The 15,509-nt window shown below is 42.4% G+C and overlaps 3 protein-coding genes across 4 annotated transcripts in view; all 3 read left to right on the top strand.

Annotated features, from left to right (window-relative positions):
* The first annotated feature begins 1,065 nt into the window (after nucleotides 1-1,065).
* znrd2 (zinc ribbon domain containing 2) lies at nucleotides 1,066-4,378 on the top strand. The gene is made up of 4 exons (XM_080041381.1): nucleotides 1,066-1,109; nucleotides 1,609-1,760; nucleotides 1,875-1,959; nucleotides 2,964-4,378. The coding sequence occupies exons 1-4, from the start codon at nucleotides 1,094-1,096 to the stop codon at nucleotides 3,407-3,409; spliced, it is 699 nt and encodes a 232-aa protein (XP_079897507.1). The 5' UTR covers nucleotides 1,066-1,093; the 3' UTR covers nucleotides 3,410-4,378.
* A 207-nt stretch (nucleotides 4,379-4,585) lies between these two features.
* Nucleotides 4,586-7,326, top strand: fam89b (family with sequence similarity 89 member B). The gene is made up of 2 exons (XM_080041382.1): nucleotides 4,586-5,199; nucleotides 5,795-7,326. The coding sequence occupies exons 1-2, from the start codon at nucleotides 4,951-4,953 to the stop codon at nucleotides 6,032-6,034; spliced, it is 489 nt and encodes a 162-aa protein (XP_079897508.1). The 5' UTR covers nucleotides 4,586-4,950; the 3' UTR covers nucleotides 6,035-7,326.
* A 2,614-nt stretch (nucleotides 7,327-9,940) lies between these two features.
* The window catches only part of LOC307260530 (uncharacterized protein), a 28,794-nt gene continuing 23,225 nt past the window's right edge, over nucleotides 9,941-15,509 (top strand). For both annotated transcript variants that reach the window (XM_080040799.1, XM_080040798.1), the window contains exons 1-6: nucleotides 9,941-10,532; nucleotides 13,577-13,634; nucleotides 13,784-13,879; nucleotides 14,439-14,492; nucleotides 14,607-14,785; nucleotides 15,287-15,405. In XM_080040799.1, the coding sequence (XP_079896925.1) occupies nucleotides 10,429-10,532; nucleotides 13,577-13,634; nucleotides 13,784-13,879; nucleotides 14,439-14,492; nucleotides 14,607-14,785; nucleotides 15,287-15,405 (610 nt within the window). In that variant the 5' untranslated portion in view covers nucleotides 9,941-10,428. The remainder of the gene's footprint in view (nucleotides 10,533-13,576; nucleotides 13,635-13,783; nucleotides 13,880-14,438; nucleotides 14,493-14,606; nucleotides 14,786-15,286; nucleotides 15,406-15,509) is intronic.

Here is a 15,509-nt window from a genome sequence, read left to right as displayed (position 1 = left end):
CAACCTCTGTGTACGACGCTGACCATGTGCACTCAACCTTCGTAAACTGGGCCGCAGGGTGGTATTGCAACATGATAACGACCCCAAACACACCTCCAAGACGACCAGTGGCTTGCTAAAAAAGCTGAGGGTAAAGGTTATGGCCTGGCCAAGCATGTTTCCAGACCTAAATCCTATTGAGCATCTTTGGGGCATCCTCAAACGGAAGGTGGAGGAGCGCAAGGTCTTTAATATCCACCAGCTCTGTGATGCTGTCATAAATGGGTGGAAGAGGGTTCCAGTTGCAACCTGTGAAGCTCTAGTGAACTACATGCCCAAGAGGGTTAAGGCAGTGCTGGAAAATAATGGTGGCCACACAAAATATTTACACTTTGGGCCCAATTTGTAAATTTTTTCTAAGGGGTGTACTCACTTTTGTTGCCAGCAGTTTAGACATTAATGGCTGTGTGTCGAGTTATTTTGAGGGGACAGTAAATTTACACTGTTATACAAGCTGTACACTGACTACTTTACATTGTATCAAAGTGTCATTTATTCAGTGTTGTCCCATGGAAAGATATAAAGAAAAATGTGAAGAAATGTGAGGGGTGTACTCACTTTTGTGAGATACTGTATATACTGTATGTGCAAACATTTTTAAATCGGATCATCCTGGCCTGAGAAAAGGCAGAAAGAGTGTTTTATAGTCTCACTGTCAAACCCTAAATTTTTCTATTTTACTATCACACTAATACAAATGTAGGGTTAGGATCATATGGTTAGGATTAACAGGACAGCTGGGCCAAGGGAAGACTGAGGGAAGAAAAACCTCATTCATTATATTATAATGATGATTTTATAATGATAGAACGACGGTTCCGTATGGGTGAATTATTCCTTAGCAATACCATATAATAACATTTTAAAATCAATTAACGCTTTATGTTTAGATTAATAATTTCAATGTCTTGTAAGTCTTTTAAAGGAACTGTAGGAACGCTGAGGGAGTAAGTGGCAGTAGTGCACGCAAGCTGACGTAAAAACCTCAAAGAAGACGCAGAAGAAGAAACAGGACTCTGACATCATCACGCACAACGTGTAGCACTGAAGCAACATGGCTCTGAATGGAGGTTTGTGAACTTATGAGCTTATTAGCGAGCTAACTTTGTAATTCTTTCCGTTCACCTGCATCTCATGTGAATAGTTATTTCGGCGCACATGTACGGAAATATTCACGTGTGTAATTATATCATTAGTTAGAAAGTACGATTTGTCGTCCTATAGTTACGAATAATAGCAAACGTTAGCCCGGTTGGCTGCTAGCTTATCATTTCATGATAGCACCGCGGCAACGCTTACTACTTTCAAAAACAACACGTGAACACCTCTGTTTTACAAGAGTTCCAATAAGTGAAAATGTTTTGTAAGATGTAGTAGTCTTAATAAAATCCTGTGATAATAAAAAGTGATAACTGGGAGAGACGACATACAAACACGGGTTGTAGCAGTGCAATGACTGTTTGTAAGTGATAGCAACAAACAGTGGATTTGTGAGGATACTAGTTCAGCACAGTGTCTATGTAGGTAAATAAAGTTAAATTAAACTCGCGCTTTGTTACTGACCCTCAGATGACGAGGATTTTGAGTGGGAGCCTCCATCAGATTCTGAGATGAAGGTTATCCAGGCTCGGAGAGACCGACAGGACAAGATAAGCAAACTGATGGGAGACTACCTGCTCAAAGGATATAAGATGCTGGGAGAATGCTGCGACGTGTGCGGGGTGAGTCAGCTGGATTTCTATTATGCTATCTTTGTAATGGCGGTGTGTGGTCTTTTAATCATGGTGGTGTAGTGTTATTTGTGCGTTAAAAAGGAGTATGTTGTGCGTTTCCAGACTATTCTCCTCCAGGACAGACAGAAGAAAAACTACTGTGTCTCATGTCAGGAGCTGGACTCTGACGTTGACAAGGACAACCCTGGTATACACAGTGCACACACTCACAAGGGAATAGTTCCAACATTTATTATTTTAAGCTTATTACCTCTGCCTCAGGTTCAATACAAGGCGAGAGAAACTGTTACTTTAACTGTGTGCAGTTTTGAAAAAGAAAATAGGCAAAGGTTGCGCATCACTAGTGGTTCTTGACACTAGTGAGCTTAGCTCAAATACTGGTAGTCAATTGGTAGCAGTTATTTTACCACGTTGGGCTCTATATTTTTTGCACATTCTAATTTTTGAATCAAATACATACCTGAAGGAAACCGTGCAAGCGCACAAACCAATGCGACTGTGGCTCAGGTGGCAGAGCGGGTCTGCCGATGATCAAAGGGTTGGAGGTTCGATCCCCGCCCTGCCACCTGTGTCATAGTTGTTGTGTCCTTGGGCAAGACACTTCACCCACCTTGCCTCGTGTGAATTTCGATAGTTAGCCTGCTATCGGTGTGTGAATGGTAACGTGTAAATGGGAACAGGTCTCCCTTGCAAAAGAGTCTTCGGACTCAATGGAATATACCTGTATAAATAAAGGTTAAAAAAAAAAATGTGCTTAAACCACAGTTCGACTGTGGTTTACGCACATTGCAGGCCAAATGCAGGCTAACGCTACCTATTTACTACCAGTATTTGAGCCAATCTAACTAGAGACGAGTGACCTTTACCCCTGTTTTCTAAATGCACCCAGAGTAAAATGAATGGTTTCTGTCGCCCGAAACCAGACGGCATTAAAGAGATCTATTTCTTTAAGGCACGTGACTTTTACATACCTCAGATGTCTTGTGTCATGTTCCATCCAAACACATTTTAATAAACTTTCCTCCAAAACAACTTTTCTTGTCTTGGCCTTTCTTTCTTTCTTTCTTTCTTTCTTTCTTTCTTTCTTTCTTTCTTTCTTTCTTTCTTTCTTTCTTTCTTTCTTTCTTTCTTTCTTTCTTTCTTTCTTTCTTTCTTTCTTTCTTTCTTTCTTTCTTTCTTCTCTCCTATCAGCTCTGAATGCGCAGGCAGCGTTGTCTCAAGTGAGAGAGAGGCAGCTTGCAGCCCAGTCCCCTCAACAGTCCATCACCCCTGATCCCAACAATGCAGACCTGGTGAGCGGTCAGGCCGGCCCCTTGGTTCCTCAGCCCAGACCAGAGCACTGTGAGGGGGCTGCGGCGGGAGGGCGAGGTGCTTTGCTGGCTCTGGCTGTCCCTGCTCCTCCAGCCCCTGCCCCCGCCCCAGTCCCTGTTCCCTCTCGCCCCTCAGTCAGTCCACAGAGCGCCACTGTCGCCATCCAACCCGTGTTACAAGAAGCAGAGGAAGCCATTCTAACCAAACTCCGCTGGGCCACCACCCAGCTACACAATTCATCCTCCCTGGAGTCCAGTATCCAACTCTGCACCCTCATCGCCAGCTGTGCCAGCTCACTGCGCAGCCTCAAGGAGCTCAGCGAGTGAACCCAATCGAAAAACCTTGGAATTAACGAATAATCGCTGTTTCTACTCGCCCCTGTCTGGGAATACTGACTCTGGTTCGCTTCTCTCTTTGACTGAATCCTTGCATAGAGCTGAATTCAAAATTGGGTCCTGAAACGCACTGGAAATAAGATAAAAAACATTAACTGTTGCTCTTCATTTAACATACGACTGATAGGAACATCATGTTATGTTTGTTCACAATAAGTACAAATGTTCTAAACATTGGAAGTGTTTCTGTCCATTTGTAAGTAATGATCTGCTTATAAGATCATTTCTAAATTCACATTCATCATTAATTCTAATCATTAATCTTAATTTCTCCTGTGAAAACGCGTTACCATAGCCGATTGGCTTTGATTGATCCAAAATGGTCATTAAACGTTTAGTGACAAAAACAAATAGTTGGATAAATTCAAACAAAATCCCCAGTGCAAAAAAATCATTTATTCTTGCATGTCTGTACAAGCGCAATTGTATTAGCTAATATGCAACCTACTACAAGACTGTAAGTTATATTAAAATTCATAGTCTGTATATTGTTAAAAAAAACAGCAGTGCTCTGATCAGACCCTAATTTTTCTGTCTAATGTTCATTCTGTCTCTCTTTCCGTGTTCTCCGACCTTCTGGGCAACCCTCTTGTTGCAGAGGTCGTCATGGTGGGCTGGCAGTTTAGTGGTTTTTATTGTAAATATATTTGATATGTGATTGCGTGTATGATGATGATGGTCATGTGATTCAGTGATGCTCAAAAGAGACATTGAGGCCAATGTCCAGGAGTCGAGACTTGACTCTTTATTCACTACAACCATCTAGCGCAAATAAACTGTGTGCACCGTGCATCGATAGGCAGCACTTCATATTGGATAAAAGCCAGCTTCAGTGTTGTTCAAGGCAGTTACATTTTTTTCCAATTATGTACATGAATAAAGCTTCGCCTGTTCAAGACTCCTGTGGTTTGTTTCTTTCCACAAGAGGTCGCCAAACGCAAATGCCATACAGTGTGTTCATTGGAAGACAAGTTCCATTTTAAGTACCTCTGAACATGTGCAACATATCTCTGCTCAAAATGTGTGTATTCAATTCCAATTGTTTAACTTTATCAGCCTGCTAGTCCAACCAATCATGGGCTTGTTGAGGGTGTCTCCCTTTCCCCCAGACGCAGACTAGCGGGGCGGGGCGCGGTCACCGCCGGGGCGGAGCCGGTGGCTGAGGGTGAAGCCTCCAGCCCTCCAGCCCCCACACAAAGGAGAGGAAACAAAACAAAGCCAGGAAGGCTGACATTAGGCTTGAGTGCAGTGCTTCCACTGTCCCATTCCGATCCACAGAGCAGCATTGACTTTGGATCTGAATCCGTGTTCTAAGACTTGGGACGCCGTTCTGTTCTGCTTCTGTCACTGAGAGAGAAAAGCCGCACCTTGGGGTGATGGTGAGACAGCGGCAGACTTTGCTAGATTTGAGTGTGTGGCATTGCGTCTCCTGCTGACTCAGCTCGCCACTGCACAGACTAGACAGCGTGGTGATGTACGGGAGTCGGTGCAGCGCGGCGGTGGGCGGTGTCTCCTCGATGGAGGGGCTGCCGCCGCTCCCCAAAGGCCTGAGTGGCATCCTCAACTCCAGCGGCGGCTCGTGGCGGGACATCGATAAGGTTCACAGCAAGAGGGCGCGCATCCAGGCCGAGATCAGCAGCCGCGGCGGCGGGGACACGCAGCGCGGTCACGGCCAGCCGGGCGGACTGGACGCTGCTTTGGCCCTGCTGCGGAAAGAGATGGTGAGGAGGTCTGAGGGAGGGTATCATGCCTTTGTCTGTGACTCAGTGAATGTGACCATCACTGTTTATAAACTCTATATATTAGCCTATATGTGATGATTAAATTAGTTTGACATGGTGATTAACTCTAGGTCCACTTAGAAGCTTTTAGGCAAGACACGGCAGGTGAATAGGGTAAAACCTTTTGCTTAAAAATGTCATCATGAAACTTTGCCAGTACATTTCTTAGATTAAATAATTTTTTTAGTGGATTCTTTTCAAAACATTTGACAATATCCAACTTATGCGTAGGTTTAGTGAAATAAACACCTATATGTACATTGTTGACCTGTTACTTTGGCTATAGAGTATCAAAGAAGAGAAACTCAAAAATCTCCAAATGTACTCAATGGAAATGGTTGGTTCAGTCATCATGGACGAGATGTGATGTGATAGTCCACCTTGAGCTACATTTAACTTTCACCCTAAACTTCCTCAATCCTGTGTGGCCTGAGTTTTTATATATATATACGGTATGTGTGTGTGTGTGTGTGTGTGTGTGTGTGTGTGTGTGTGTGTGTGTGTGTGTGTGTGTGTGTGTGTGTGTGTGTGACAGGTGGGCCTGCGTCAGCTGGACATGTCTCTGCTCTGCCAGCTGTGGTCTCTCCATGAGTCCATCCAGGAGTACAAGGGCTCCTCGTACGGGGCTGAAAACGGATCCTCTGAGGAGGAGGAGGATGATGAAGACGAGGAGGAGACAGTGGCTCTCTTACAGCCTCCTTCCTCCCTGTCTCTACCCCAGCCAAGCAGCAACTCCAGGGACCAGTGGATCAAGGACTCCTTTCATATTCCTTGATGGAGATACAGGTTCTAGCTCCATGCACTATGCTTTGTTGGGACTATATTTTCCTCTTGTTTCTCACTGCACCTTGAGCCCCCATTTACACTATTATTTTTAATGCCATGTGTGTCTTGACCAGACAATATGCCCCGCACATATTCTTATTCTTATTCATATTTCTATTTTTTTTTTACACTTTGCTAAGTCAGTGCTTGTTCGGGAGAAAAACTGGTTGCATCTGTTTGGCACTTTTTCAACCAAGAATTAGGTTATTTGACATTTTGTGGAAGAAACTCAGAAGATGACATGTGTGGCCTTTGCTAATCCATTTACACGTGCAGATTTCTGCACCAGTGCATCCTGTTAGCAAGTTTGATGAAGTACGTCTCAGTTACATCTGCATATGGACGGACATCTGATAAGTTAAGAATGGCAACATTAGCCTGCACATAATGTATATAAAGTAAAATAAACATTGACATACTTGTAATACAGTACATAAGCCTATAAGACATTCCGAGTTTACTGACATGTTACAACTGCAGAGTTTCTATTGGCTGTGAGCCAATCAAATCACAGCAAATCAAATGCGCCTTCTTCCATCTAAACCTAAATGTGCACTACCTGAGTGTTCAAATTTCCACCTGTTGTATCTTGCAGCAGAAATGAAAGTCAACAAATAGAAAAAGAAAATTGAGCCAGACAATCACGAAAGGTTGAAATCTGTGTTCTTGCTCTTCATTGCATAATCTTCATGCTACTACAAGCCGCTTACTTGGCACTGAAACTGAACTTGTTGGCATATTTGGATAATTTTGTTTGACATCTAAAGTGGTTTGATTCCACTTTTTGATACTCACTTTTCAGACCTTGTTTTCTGTAGACTGAGCAGGATAATATTTACTATCGTATAGTATTCTCAGCCATTAGTGTCTTGCCTAAAGAAAATAAGTGCTGTCAAATCCCCCCATATCTCACATCTCCTGTGGAATAACAAGCTACGAAAAAAGTTATTTTTCAGTTGCATAAAAATGTTGGTGCCCCCCCAAAAAATCTGACCAGTACAAATGAATAAACAACTTCAGAAGAAAATGGCAAATTTCAAAAGAAAAAGGTCCCTTTTCTAAAGCACTTTTCTGTATTTTTTTAATATAATCATATCATTATATAAGGATAAGGACTATTTCACAGAAGTCAAATGGCACCATCCTTGTGAAAAATTTTAAATATTCTTTGATTATATCAATTTCCAAACTAAATGTATTGCAATTGTTTTTAGACAGGTCAATGGTCTGTAAGTGCCAGTAAATGCCTCTTCTTTTGCATCTAAATCTTAAAATAAAACTACAGTGTTGCCTCAGATGTGTGCTGAGTATTTGTGTTTTGAATTAAAGGAAACCAGAGGATGATCTTACAAAACATGACCAACAGGGGACTCACTGTCTCCAGTCAACAGATAGGGCTCCTTCACTCCTGTGCAGGCCTCCTCCTCTGAGCTCATGTTGAAAGCAGCCAAGGGGGGGAAACCAGTTGCCTCACGAGAGAGCAGGAATGAAGGGGAGTGACGTTTGCTTCGAGACTCTTATGCTGTTCTCTATTTATAATCGGCATATGTTGTACTTATTGTTAGGCCCTACCTGCCTGTCTGTCTCTCTCAATGATTGTGTGTGTGTGTGTGTGTGTGTGTGTGTGTGTGTGTGTGTGTGTGTGTGTGTGTGTGTGTGTGTGTGTGTGTGTGTGTGTGTGTGTGTGTGTGTGTGTGTGTGTGTGTGTGTGTGTGTGTGTGTGTGTGTGTGTGTGTGTGTGTGTGTGTGTGTGTGTGTGTGTGTGTGTGTGTGTGTGTGTGTTATTTCAACAGATGTAACTAAGATACTTTGCTCGCGTTCTGCTACTCAAACTTTACTTTGAATATTTTCCTATCGTGACACTAAGTGCTTCTACTCCACTACAACTATTGTTGTAATATACTAATTTTTACTCCATAACATGTATCCGATAGCTTGAGTGACTGCACAAGTACGATTGAAACGATTAATCAATTAATTAACTATTTTAATCATCGGTTAAATATTTTCTTTTATGGTTCCAAATTCACAAATGTGACAATTTTCTGTGAATTAATTTGGTAGACGTAATATATCTTTTTATCATTTTGACTTTTGTATTATTGGTTGTACAAAACAAGCATTATAAAGGTGTTGCTGTTTCCAAATGTGAAGCATTAGGAAGATGACGTTATCGTTTAACTTTTGGGTCATTGTGACGGCATTTCTCACTATTTACAAACCAAACAATAGGAGAAAATGATCAGGAGATTAATCCATGATGCCAATTCACTAGTTGCGGACCGTCCAATTTCAAAATGGATCATAATGAGCTCCACATCAAGAAGCTAAAAAGGTGAAATCCTCCTTTAAAGGTGAAGTAAGCGGTTTATTTATGTTAATATAAGTGTTAAATCGCTCTTTATTCATACAGTGATCACTTACATAATGTGCGCGTTTCGTATAGCCGATCTCTCAGTCAGCTGCTTTGCATGTAACCGGCAAATAACCTTTTCGGGGGATCCCGAAATTAATATCCAATCACAAGAGAGAACCCTACAAACCGACAACCGTCTCACTCATGGTCTCACGGCTGGTGCATGCCAGAGCGACAGATGGGTGAATGCGCGGAGCAGGTAAAAATCCTTCCCAATGTCTGTTTTGATGGTTTTTATCATGTTTTATCACACTTACGGATCCGAGATGATGCTAGATAACTCGCTGCTTGAAGGCCGCAGTGCATTAATGTGGTGACGTAGGGACGAGCGAGGGGACTGCTAACTGCAGTAACTGACAGGAAGTTAGCTAAAAGAACCATTCCGCTTACAGCACCTTTAAGTCAATAAGCAATAATAATCTAATACAATATACAATAGTCACATGTTAATGTATACTTTTGATTTTAACTTGAGTATACCTAAATACCTCTACTTGGGTAACATTTTCAATGCGGGACTTTTACTTTGAGTTTGTAGGCCTATTATATACAGTACTTTCACTCAAGTAAAGCATAGTACTTCCACTACCATTACAAAGGTATGTACAGCCTGGTCTACAGTAGTTGTGCAGTGGTTAGGTCTGTTTACCAGGACGTATGAACCAAGACGTACATGCTGTGGGTACAGAAAGCAACAATCTGAATAGCGGCCCCACAGTCAGTGTAATATTAGACCAACTCTGAGTCATGGGAGAGTTGTCCCCCCCACCCACCCACACACACACACACACACACACTGCTGCTGCCTGCCTGCCCTGCACTCCTCCACCCCAGCTGCCTCTGTCCATCTATCCATCCCTGTTCCCCTTACCTAAAAATACACTCCTGCTCTCACTGAGGAAAATCCCTGTGCCTTGACCAAGCTTCAAAACACACAGAGATACAGACAGGAGAGTTGGCCCTCCAGATGGAAACTATTCCTCTGTATTTAAGTGGATGAAACACACTTTTCTTTTAAAGTTCTTGGTGACGCAAGTTCAACTCAGGAGCTGACTTGAGTTTAAACCATGATCTCACTTTTAAACAAACAATGGCTTTGGTGTATTTGTTGCCATGGAGCAGTCAGTGGCACGACTTCTCACATGTTATAAGACTTGTAGGCTGCAGCAGTAGATCCTCTGAGTTTGCAGAGCTGATAAAAGTAAAACAGTAATTGTCTAGATAAGCCTGTTCTAGTGACACACAGTCAGGCTCAAAGTCTACAGGACTGTTACAGTACCAGTGCTCATAAATCAGTCAGATATAGGACTTTGCATAATGCTGCATCACCAGCAGCAGGCACTCATTTGCATATCCTGACCTGTCTCATTCTCTCTCTCGCCTGTCTCTCTGTAGAAGGAAGGTGAACCAGCAATCAAACCTATACAGGCTATTATTACATCTAGGCTTGACTAAGCGGTGCAGTCTCCATGTGGATCCCTGCCAGAGAGAGAGAGAGAGAGAGAGAGAGAAGTTGTCAATGAGAGCTCCTGCAGTTGTTTGGTGGAAACTTCAGCCTCATAACGGGCGTTCATTGCCTGTTTGAGTGGCTGCGAGCAGGGCGGAATCGGTTCCTCCTTGGTGCTCGGCCCGATCGCCACTTCTGTAAACAGATCGTTCAACTGAGCTCGGTAGCCTACATATTGACATTTCTCCCCTTTTTTATTTCCCTAATCGCGTTTTAGTTTATCGCCAATGTGCGCGAGTCGCAGCTTGTCTGAAGATCATCATCAGCAGCAGCAGCAGCAGCAGAAGAAGAAGGAAAAAGACCTTTTAAGGAAGAGGGCAAGACAGCGGACAAAGTTGGATTATTGTTGCGCGGAGGACTGCGGGGTTTATTCCTTTTTTTCTTCTCGTGTGTAGAGTTTTAGTTTTTGCCGGTGGAAGTTATGACCTCGGTGTGGAAGAGACTTCAGCGGGTCGGTAAGAAGGCTTCAAAGTTTCAGTTTGTCGCCTCTTACCAGGAACTGGTCTTGGAGTGTACAAAGAAATGGTGAGTTTGAAGACAACCACTTCAAAGTGTGTGTAAAGGTCTTCGCTGTTTGAGATGTAAATAACCAGACCCAAGCTATGGGTTCACTATGTATGTAGCTATAATAATAAGACTCTATTATGACCATGAGCATTCTCGTGTTGCGGGTCTTTCCGCTAAGACGACAGGGCGCACCTCATGTTATGTGCGCAGCTGTTCCGGAGTGGCTGTGGGTTCGATTCCCCACTCCTGCTAGGCCTACATAAAAAAGTGTTTTGAAGAGACACTATCAGTGAACAGTCTATCGTCAGGATAATTGATTTTAAAAGAGCAGCACATTAAACTAATTTGATATTACAATAAAAATGTATAGGCTACAGCACGAGACATTATCTTTGAGAGGTGTGAACAATCTCACACTGAACACTTTACTGTAAGTGTCTTGCCAGTTTGTTTTATTATCATTTTATATTTACTTTGAAAATGCATAGTCTGTGCCAAGCTATATTTTGAAAAAGGTGTAGTTGTTACGTTCAGCATCAGTATTAGGCCTATGTGATTTATCAGTCTAAGCACAGTGGACTTACTGGACAGTTCAGAGATGCAGTCAAATCCCTTGATGGTGCTCTGACTCTGTAGGGATTCCCCTCCTTTGTGTAATTTCCTGTTTCATCCAAACATTTGGGAGGATGCCATGATGCAGCATGGGCCCAACATTCAGCTGACACAACATTTTAACAGAAATAATAAATCAAATATGTTGGGTTTCAGGTTTGTGTGTCAAAATCATCACTGAATCATTGTCCGTTCTTGACATTTCGTGGAGCCTGTTTTTGACAACTTAAAAACAAATAATAACCCTGAATTTCTCTGACTTAATACAAATAGGTTTCCCTAGTATCTTTGAACTTCTCGCCCCTCCCCACCTGTCAGTTTGGCCCTCAATGCAGCTTTCTTATCTGTCCAGATTACAGTGAAGTTTGGAATACTTGTATAAGGGAGCTCGTCAGCAGAACGATAACAAACACAGGTCCGTTTTGTTTCTATAGCTCAAGGCTCTCGTCAATAAGGGTTCATAGGTTGATAAGCTTGAGACCACGGTGTTGTGTGGAAACAGAGGAGGGGAAGGTACCAAGAGATTTGGAAACAGGGACAACTCCCAAATGCGTGTGCATGAAATCAGAGCTTTTAAGCCTTTTGTGTGTGTGTTCAAACGGAGAGGCAAAAGTCAGGACATGCAGAGAGAAGGAGGAGAGAGGAGAGGAGAAAGTGAGGTCAACCCAAAGTTTCAGTCAGTCATATTACTTTAGGCAAGTGTTGTTATTGAAAAATGGAAATAAACTACTTCGTATGTGAATAAACTGAGTCAGAGGTTACTGACACTTAAAAGACCACATCAAACATCAGAGACGGGAAATGAAGCCTTCCACACGTGGTGGATGTGTCCCGAATCAAGTCACATGCTTGTGCCCAAGCTGTGTGTGTGTGTTTGCTTGTGTGTGTGTGTGTGTGTGTGTGTGTGTGTGTGTGTATTTGTGTGTGCTTTGGGGGGTTGATCTAATTTAGTGCTATGATTTGAGGCCTTTGGCTTTCTATAAAACATCCACACAGACTTGTTATTGAGATGAATATTTAGACTTTGTATGAGATGATTGCAAAGTGTAGCTCCCATGCTATAAGTGCAACTACAATGGGATTTATCCTATTGCATACATTCAAAAAAGCAGCTATGATCAATATATTTTTATAATATTATAACAGTATAAAAAGACACACAAGTCCAGATGATTGAGGATTTCGCTCCCTAGTTGCTTGATGTGTAAAGAAGCTACTGTTTGTTGAAAAATGTGCCATATAAACTTGAAAGTCGAATGGTAATATGTCTTAACAACTTGTTTCCATCTGCCCTTCTGCAGCCACAAAAAATAAATAAATAAATACATCATGATCGATTGTTTGGAAGAAAACAGTGAGGGGCCAAAGATAAGAAGGCCCCGGCAGTCTCTACATGACAACTCATGTCAGAAAATGATGAAGTGATATTGAAAGAGACGGTTTAGAGGCTCAGACGTAATGAAGTACTTAGCAATAGCACTATTTATATAGTACCATGGTAACACTTTGCCTGCTGAATAACATAAGGCCAACCACGATGTACAGTAATTACATGCTGCTAAGCTTTATAACCACACTGTTTGCCTTTGTAAAACCATCATAGCGCTATTCCCATTGTTACTGAGTCTAAAGAAAAGATTTGATGTCTTTCATTGTTTCACATTATATTCAGTACTCTCGTCCCAAACTGTCGCTTTGAATCTGTCCGGTTATTGTTTCTGATGACACTCCGTACCCCCTAACACACATATACATATGCACACATACCTCTTTGCTAGAACACTGATACACTGAGACTTGAGACAGAATGATATACTGTACATTAGGGCTATTTCCCAAAGAAGAAAAATGGTTGTAAAGATAATATGTTCCAAGTTGGCTGTGATGTTTGAAGAGTACTGTGCATTATTAGTATTGACAGGTATATTATTTGGTGTGTGTGTTTGTGTGTGTGTGTGTGTGTGTGTGTGTGTGTGTGTGTGTGTGTGTGTGTGTGTGTGTGTGTGTGTGTGTGTGTGTGTATTTCTTGTGTCGGGGTTGCCTTCTTCCTGTCAAGAGGCACGCCTCACATTAAGATAGACTGGGGTCACGTTACTCTGCAGCTTCCAGTTTCACTTCCTGTGCCACAAAGGAACGAGAAAATACAATGGAAACACACATGCATATTACCGACGCACACGTACAAGCTACCCACGCACACAAAGCATCTACACACAGGTGTAGCCTAATTACATACTAACAGCTGCATGAATACACACACACATGCTGAACATAAATTAATAGCTTTATGCATACAGACAGACAGACCATGTGCTCACAGCCGTAATTATTATTCTAATGTATGACATTATTGGCAGTTAATACTTTATCGACCATTAGTACATTATTGACTAGTCCATGTGGCAAGATGTTATTTCTGTGTTTTGATCTGTGTTTGTATGTTTCCGCAGGCAGCCAGACAAGCTGAGGGTTGTGTGGACCAGGAGGAACAGACGCATGTGTTCCAAGGTTAAATCGCGGAAAACAGCATAAACATACACACACACACATCTACAGTATGTGCGCACACACACACACACACACACACACACACACACACACACACACACACACACACACACACACACAGTTTCACCATTTTGTTTGTTGTTGTGCAGCTCCACAGTTGGCAGCCTGGAATCAAGAATGCATACAGGGGCATGGTGGTGTGGCCCGTTCCAGAGAACATTGACATCTCTGTTACACTCTTTAAGGTACAGTACACACTGTTTACACAATACACACACAGACCGGTGACATGCTTACGGAAAAAGCTAGATAATTAGGGGGGGAGATATAGCAAATGCAGATGATTTCATCCAGGATAAAAGGGGTGACTGGAAGAATGGTGTTGATACTGTCAGCTGAGTATTTTTATTTAGCCAACGGCAATTACAGCGTTACAGCGGTTAAGTCACACAGTAATAACAAAAAAACCACCAGCATATTAAGGAGAGAAAACTAACTAGCACCATACTACACATATACAGTATCTTGTATACTGTGTGTTGTCATGTATCGGTGAAATACATGACAACATGTATGAAAAAATACAGGAATGTAAGTACACGTAAGTAGTATACATACATGTATTAAGAAGGATGTGGTTAACACTAAAGTAAGATATTGGATAATATTAGTTTAAGAAAAAACAGAATTCTACAGTCATGAAGTAATGTAAATGATACAGTATACAGCATTACATTTTTTCATTATGCAACTTTTAGAAGGAAAAAATGCATGGTTGAATTTGTTTTGTATTCATGTCTTCAGGAGGTCAATGCAGACGAGTTTGAGGACAAAGAGTGGACCTTCGTCATTGAGGGTGTAAGTATTTATCGGCTGCTTGTCTAAAGTGTTTCCCAAGAAGTGAATTAACCCAACCTAGTATTATTGTTGTAGTAAGTTTCAAAACACTCTACATATCCCGATGGCGTACAGGAGAGCAAGGGGCATCGTAAGGTGCTGGCATCAGCAGACATCAACCTGAAGCGGTTCGCCAGCCCGACGCCGACCCAGACTGACCTGACGCTGAAGCTGAAGCCGCTGTCTGTCAAAGTGGTGGAGGCCACGCTCAAGCTGTCGCTGTCCTGTGTCTTTGTTCGTGAGGGGAAGGCCACGTGAGTTGGTTTTCCCTTAATGCGTCAGTAGTGCGTCAACGACATGGACATAGGATGCTCAAATAAATTTTTTCATCCGTATTTGTTGGAGTCAGCAATTCTGGAGAAAGCTTGTTGTCAAAGTCACTTTTTTTCTCAAGGTCAGTATTTATCTCCTCAAGATCTTCTACCTGTCTGTACTGTGTGTGCACAGCCTGAACTCTGTAAACGGCCATGTCGCCAGCTACGGTGGCCCCCTTTGTTTACATTCCCTTTGTAAACATACCCGTTTACAGAGCCAAGGCAGTGTATCAACCCCAGATTTCTTTTCAGCGCACTCAAAGTACGGACAGGAGGCAGATTGTGAAGAAATATTCACTGAGCATTCTCCAGAATCACTGTCTCCAACTAACCCTAACCCTAACCCTAAACGTAGCCTCAACCACATCTGATAAACTGACCGTATTAATAATGTATCACAAGGAGGGGTTCATGTTTGTGCTTTTGTCCTTGTTCCTTTAGCGATGAAGACATGCAGAGTCTGGCCAGCCTAATGAGCGTCAAACCCATGGACATCGGCAACATGGACGACTTCAACGAGAGCGATGAAGACGAGGACAAGAAGTCCACCACCGCCACAGGTTGGACTGACTCCCTGTTTCTCCTCTCTGATCTTCACTGTCAATTATTTCCTCTCGTTGCACTCTTTTTTTCCCCTCCTCTTACCTTCATTTCCCCTCTCTCT

This window comes from Ammodytes marinus, assembly GCF_949987685.1.
Source record: "Ammodytes marinus genome assembly, chromosome: 14".
NCBI lineage: Eukaryota > Metazoa > Chordata > Actinopteri > Uranoscopiformes > Ammodytidae > Ammodytes > Ammodytes marinus.
This window is presented reverse-complemented; position numbering and strand designations above follow the sequence as displayed.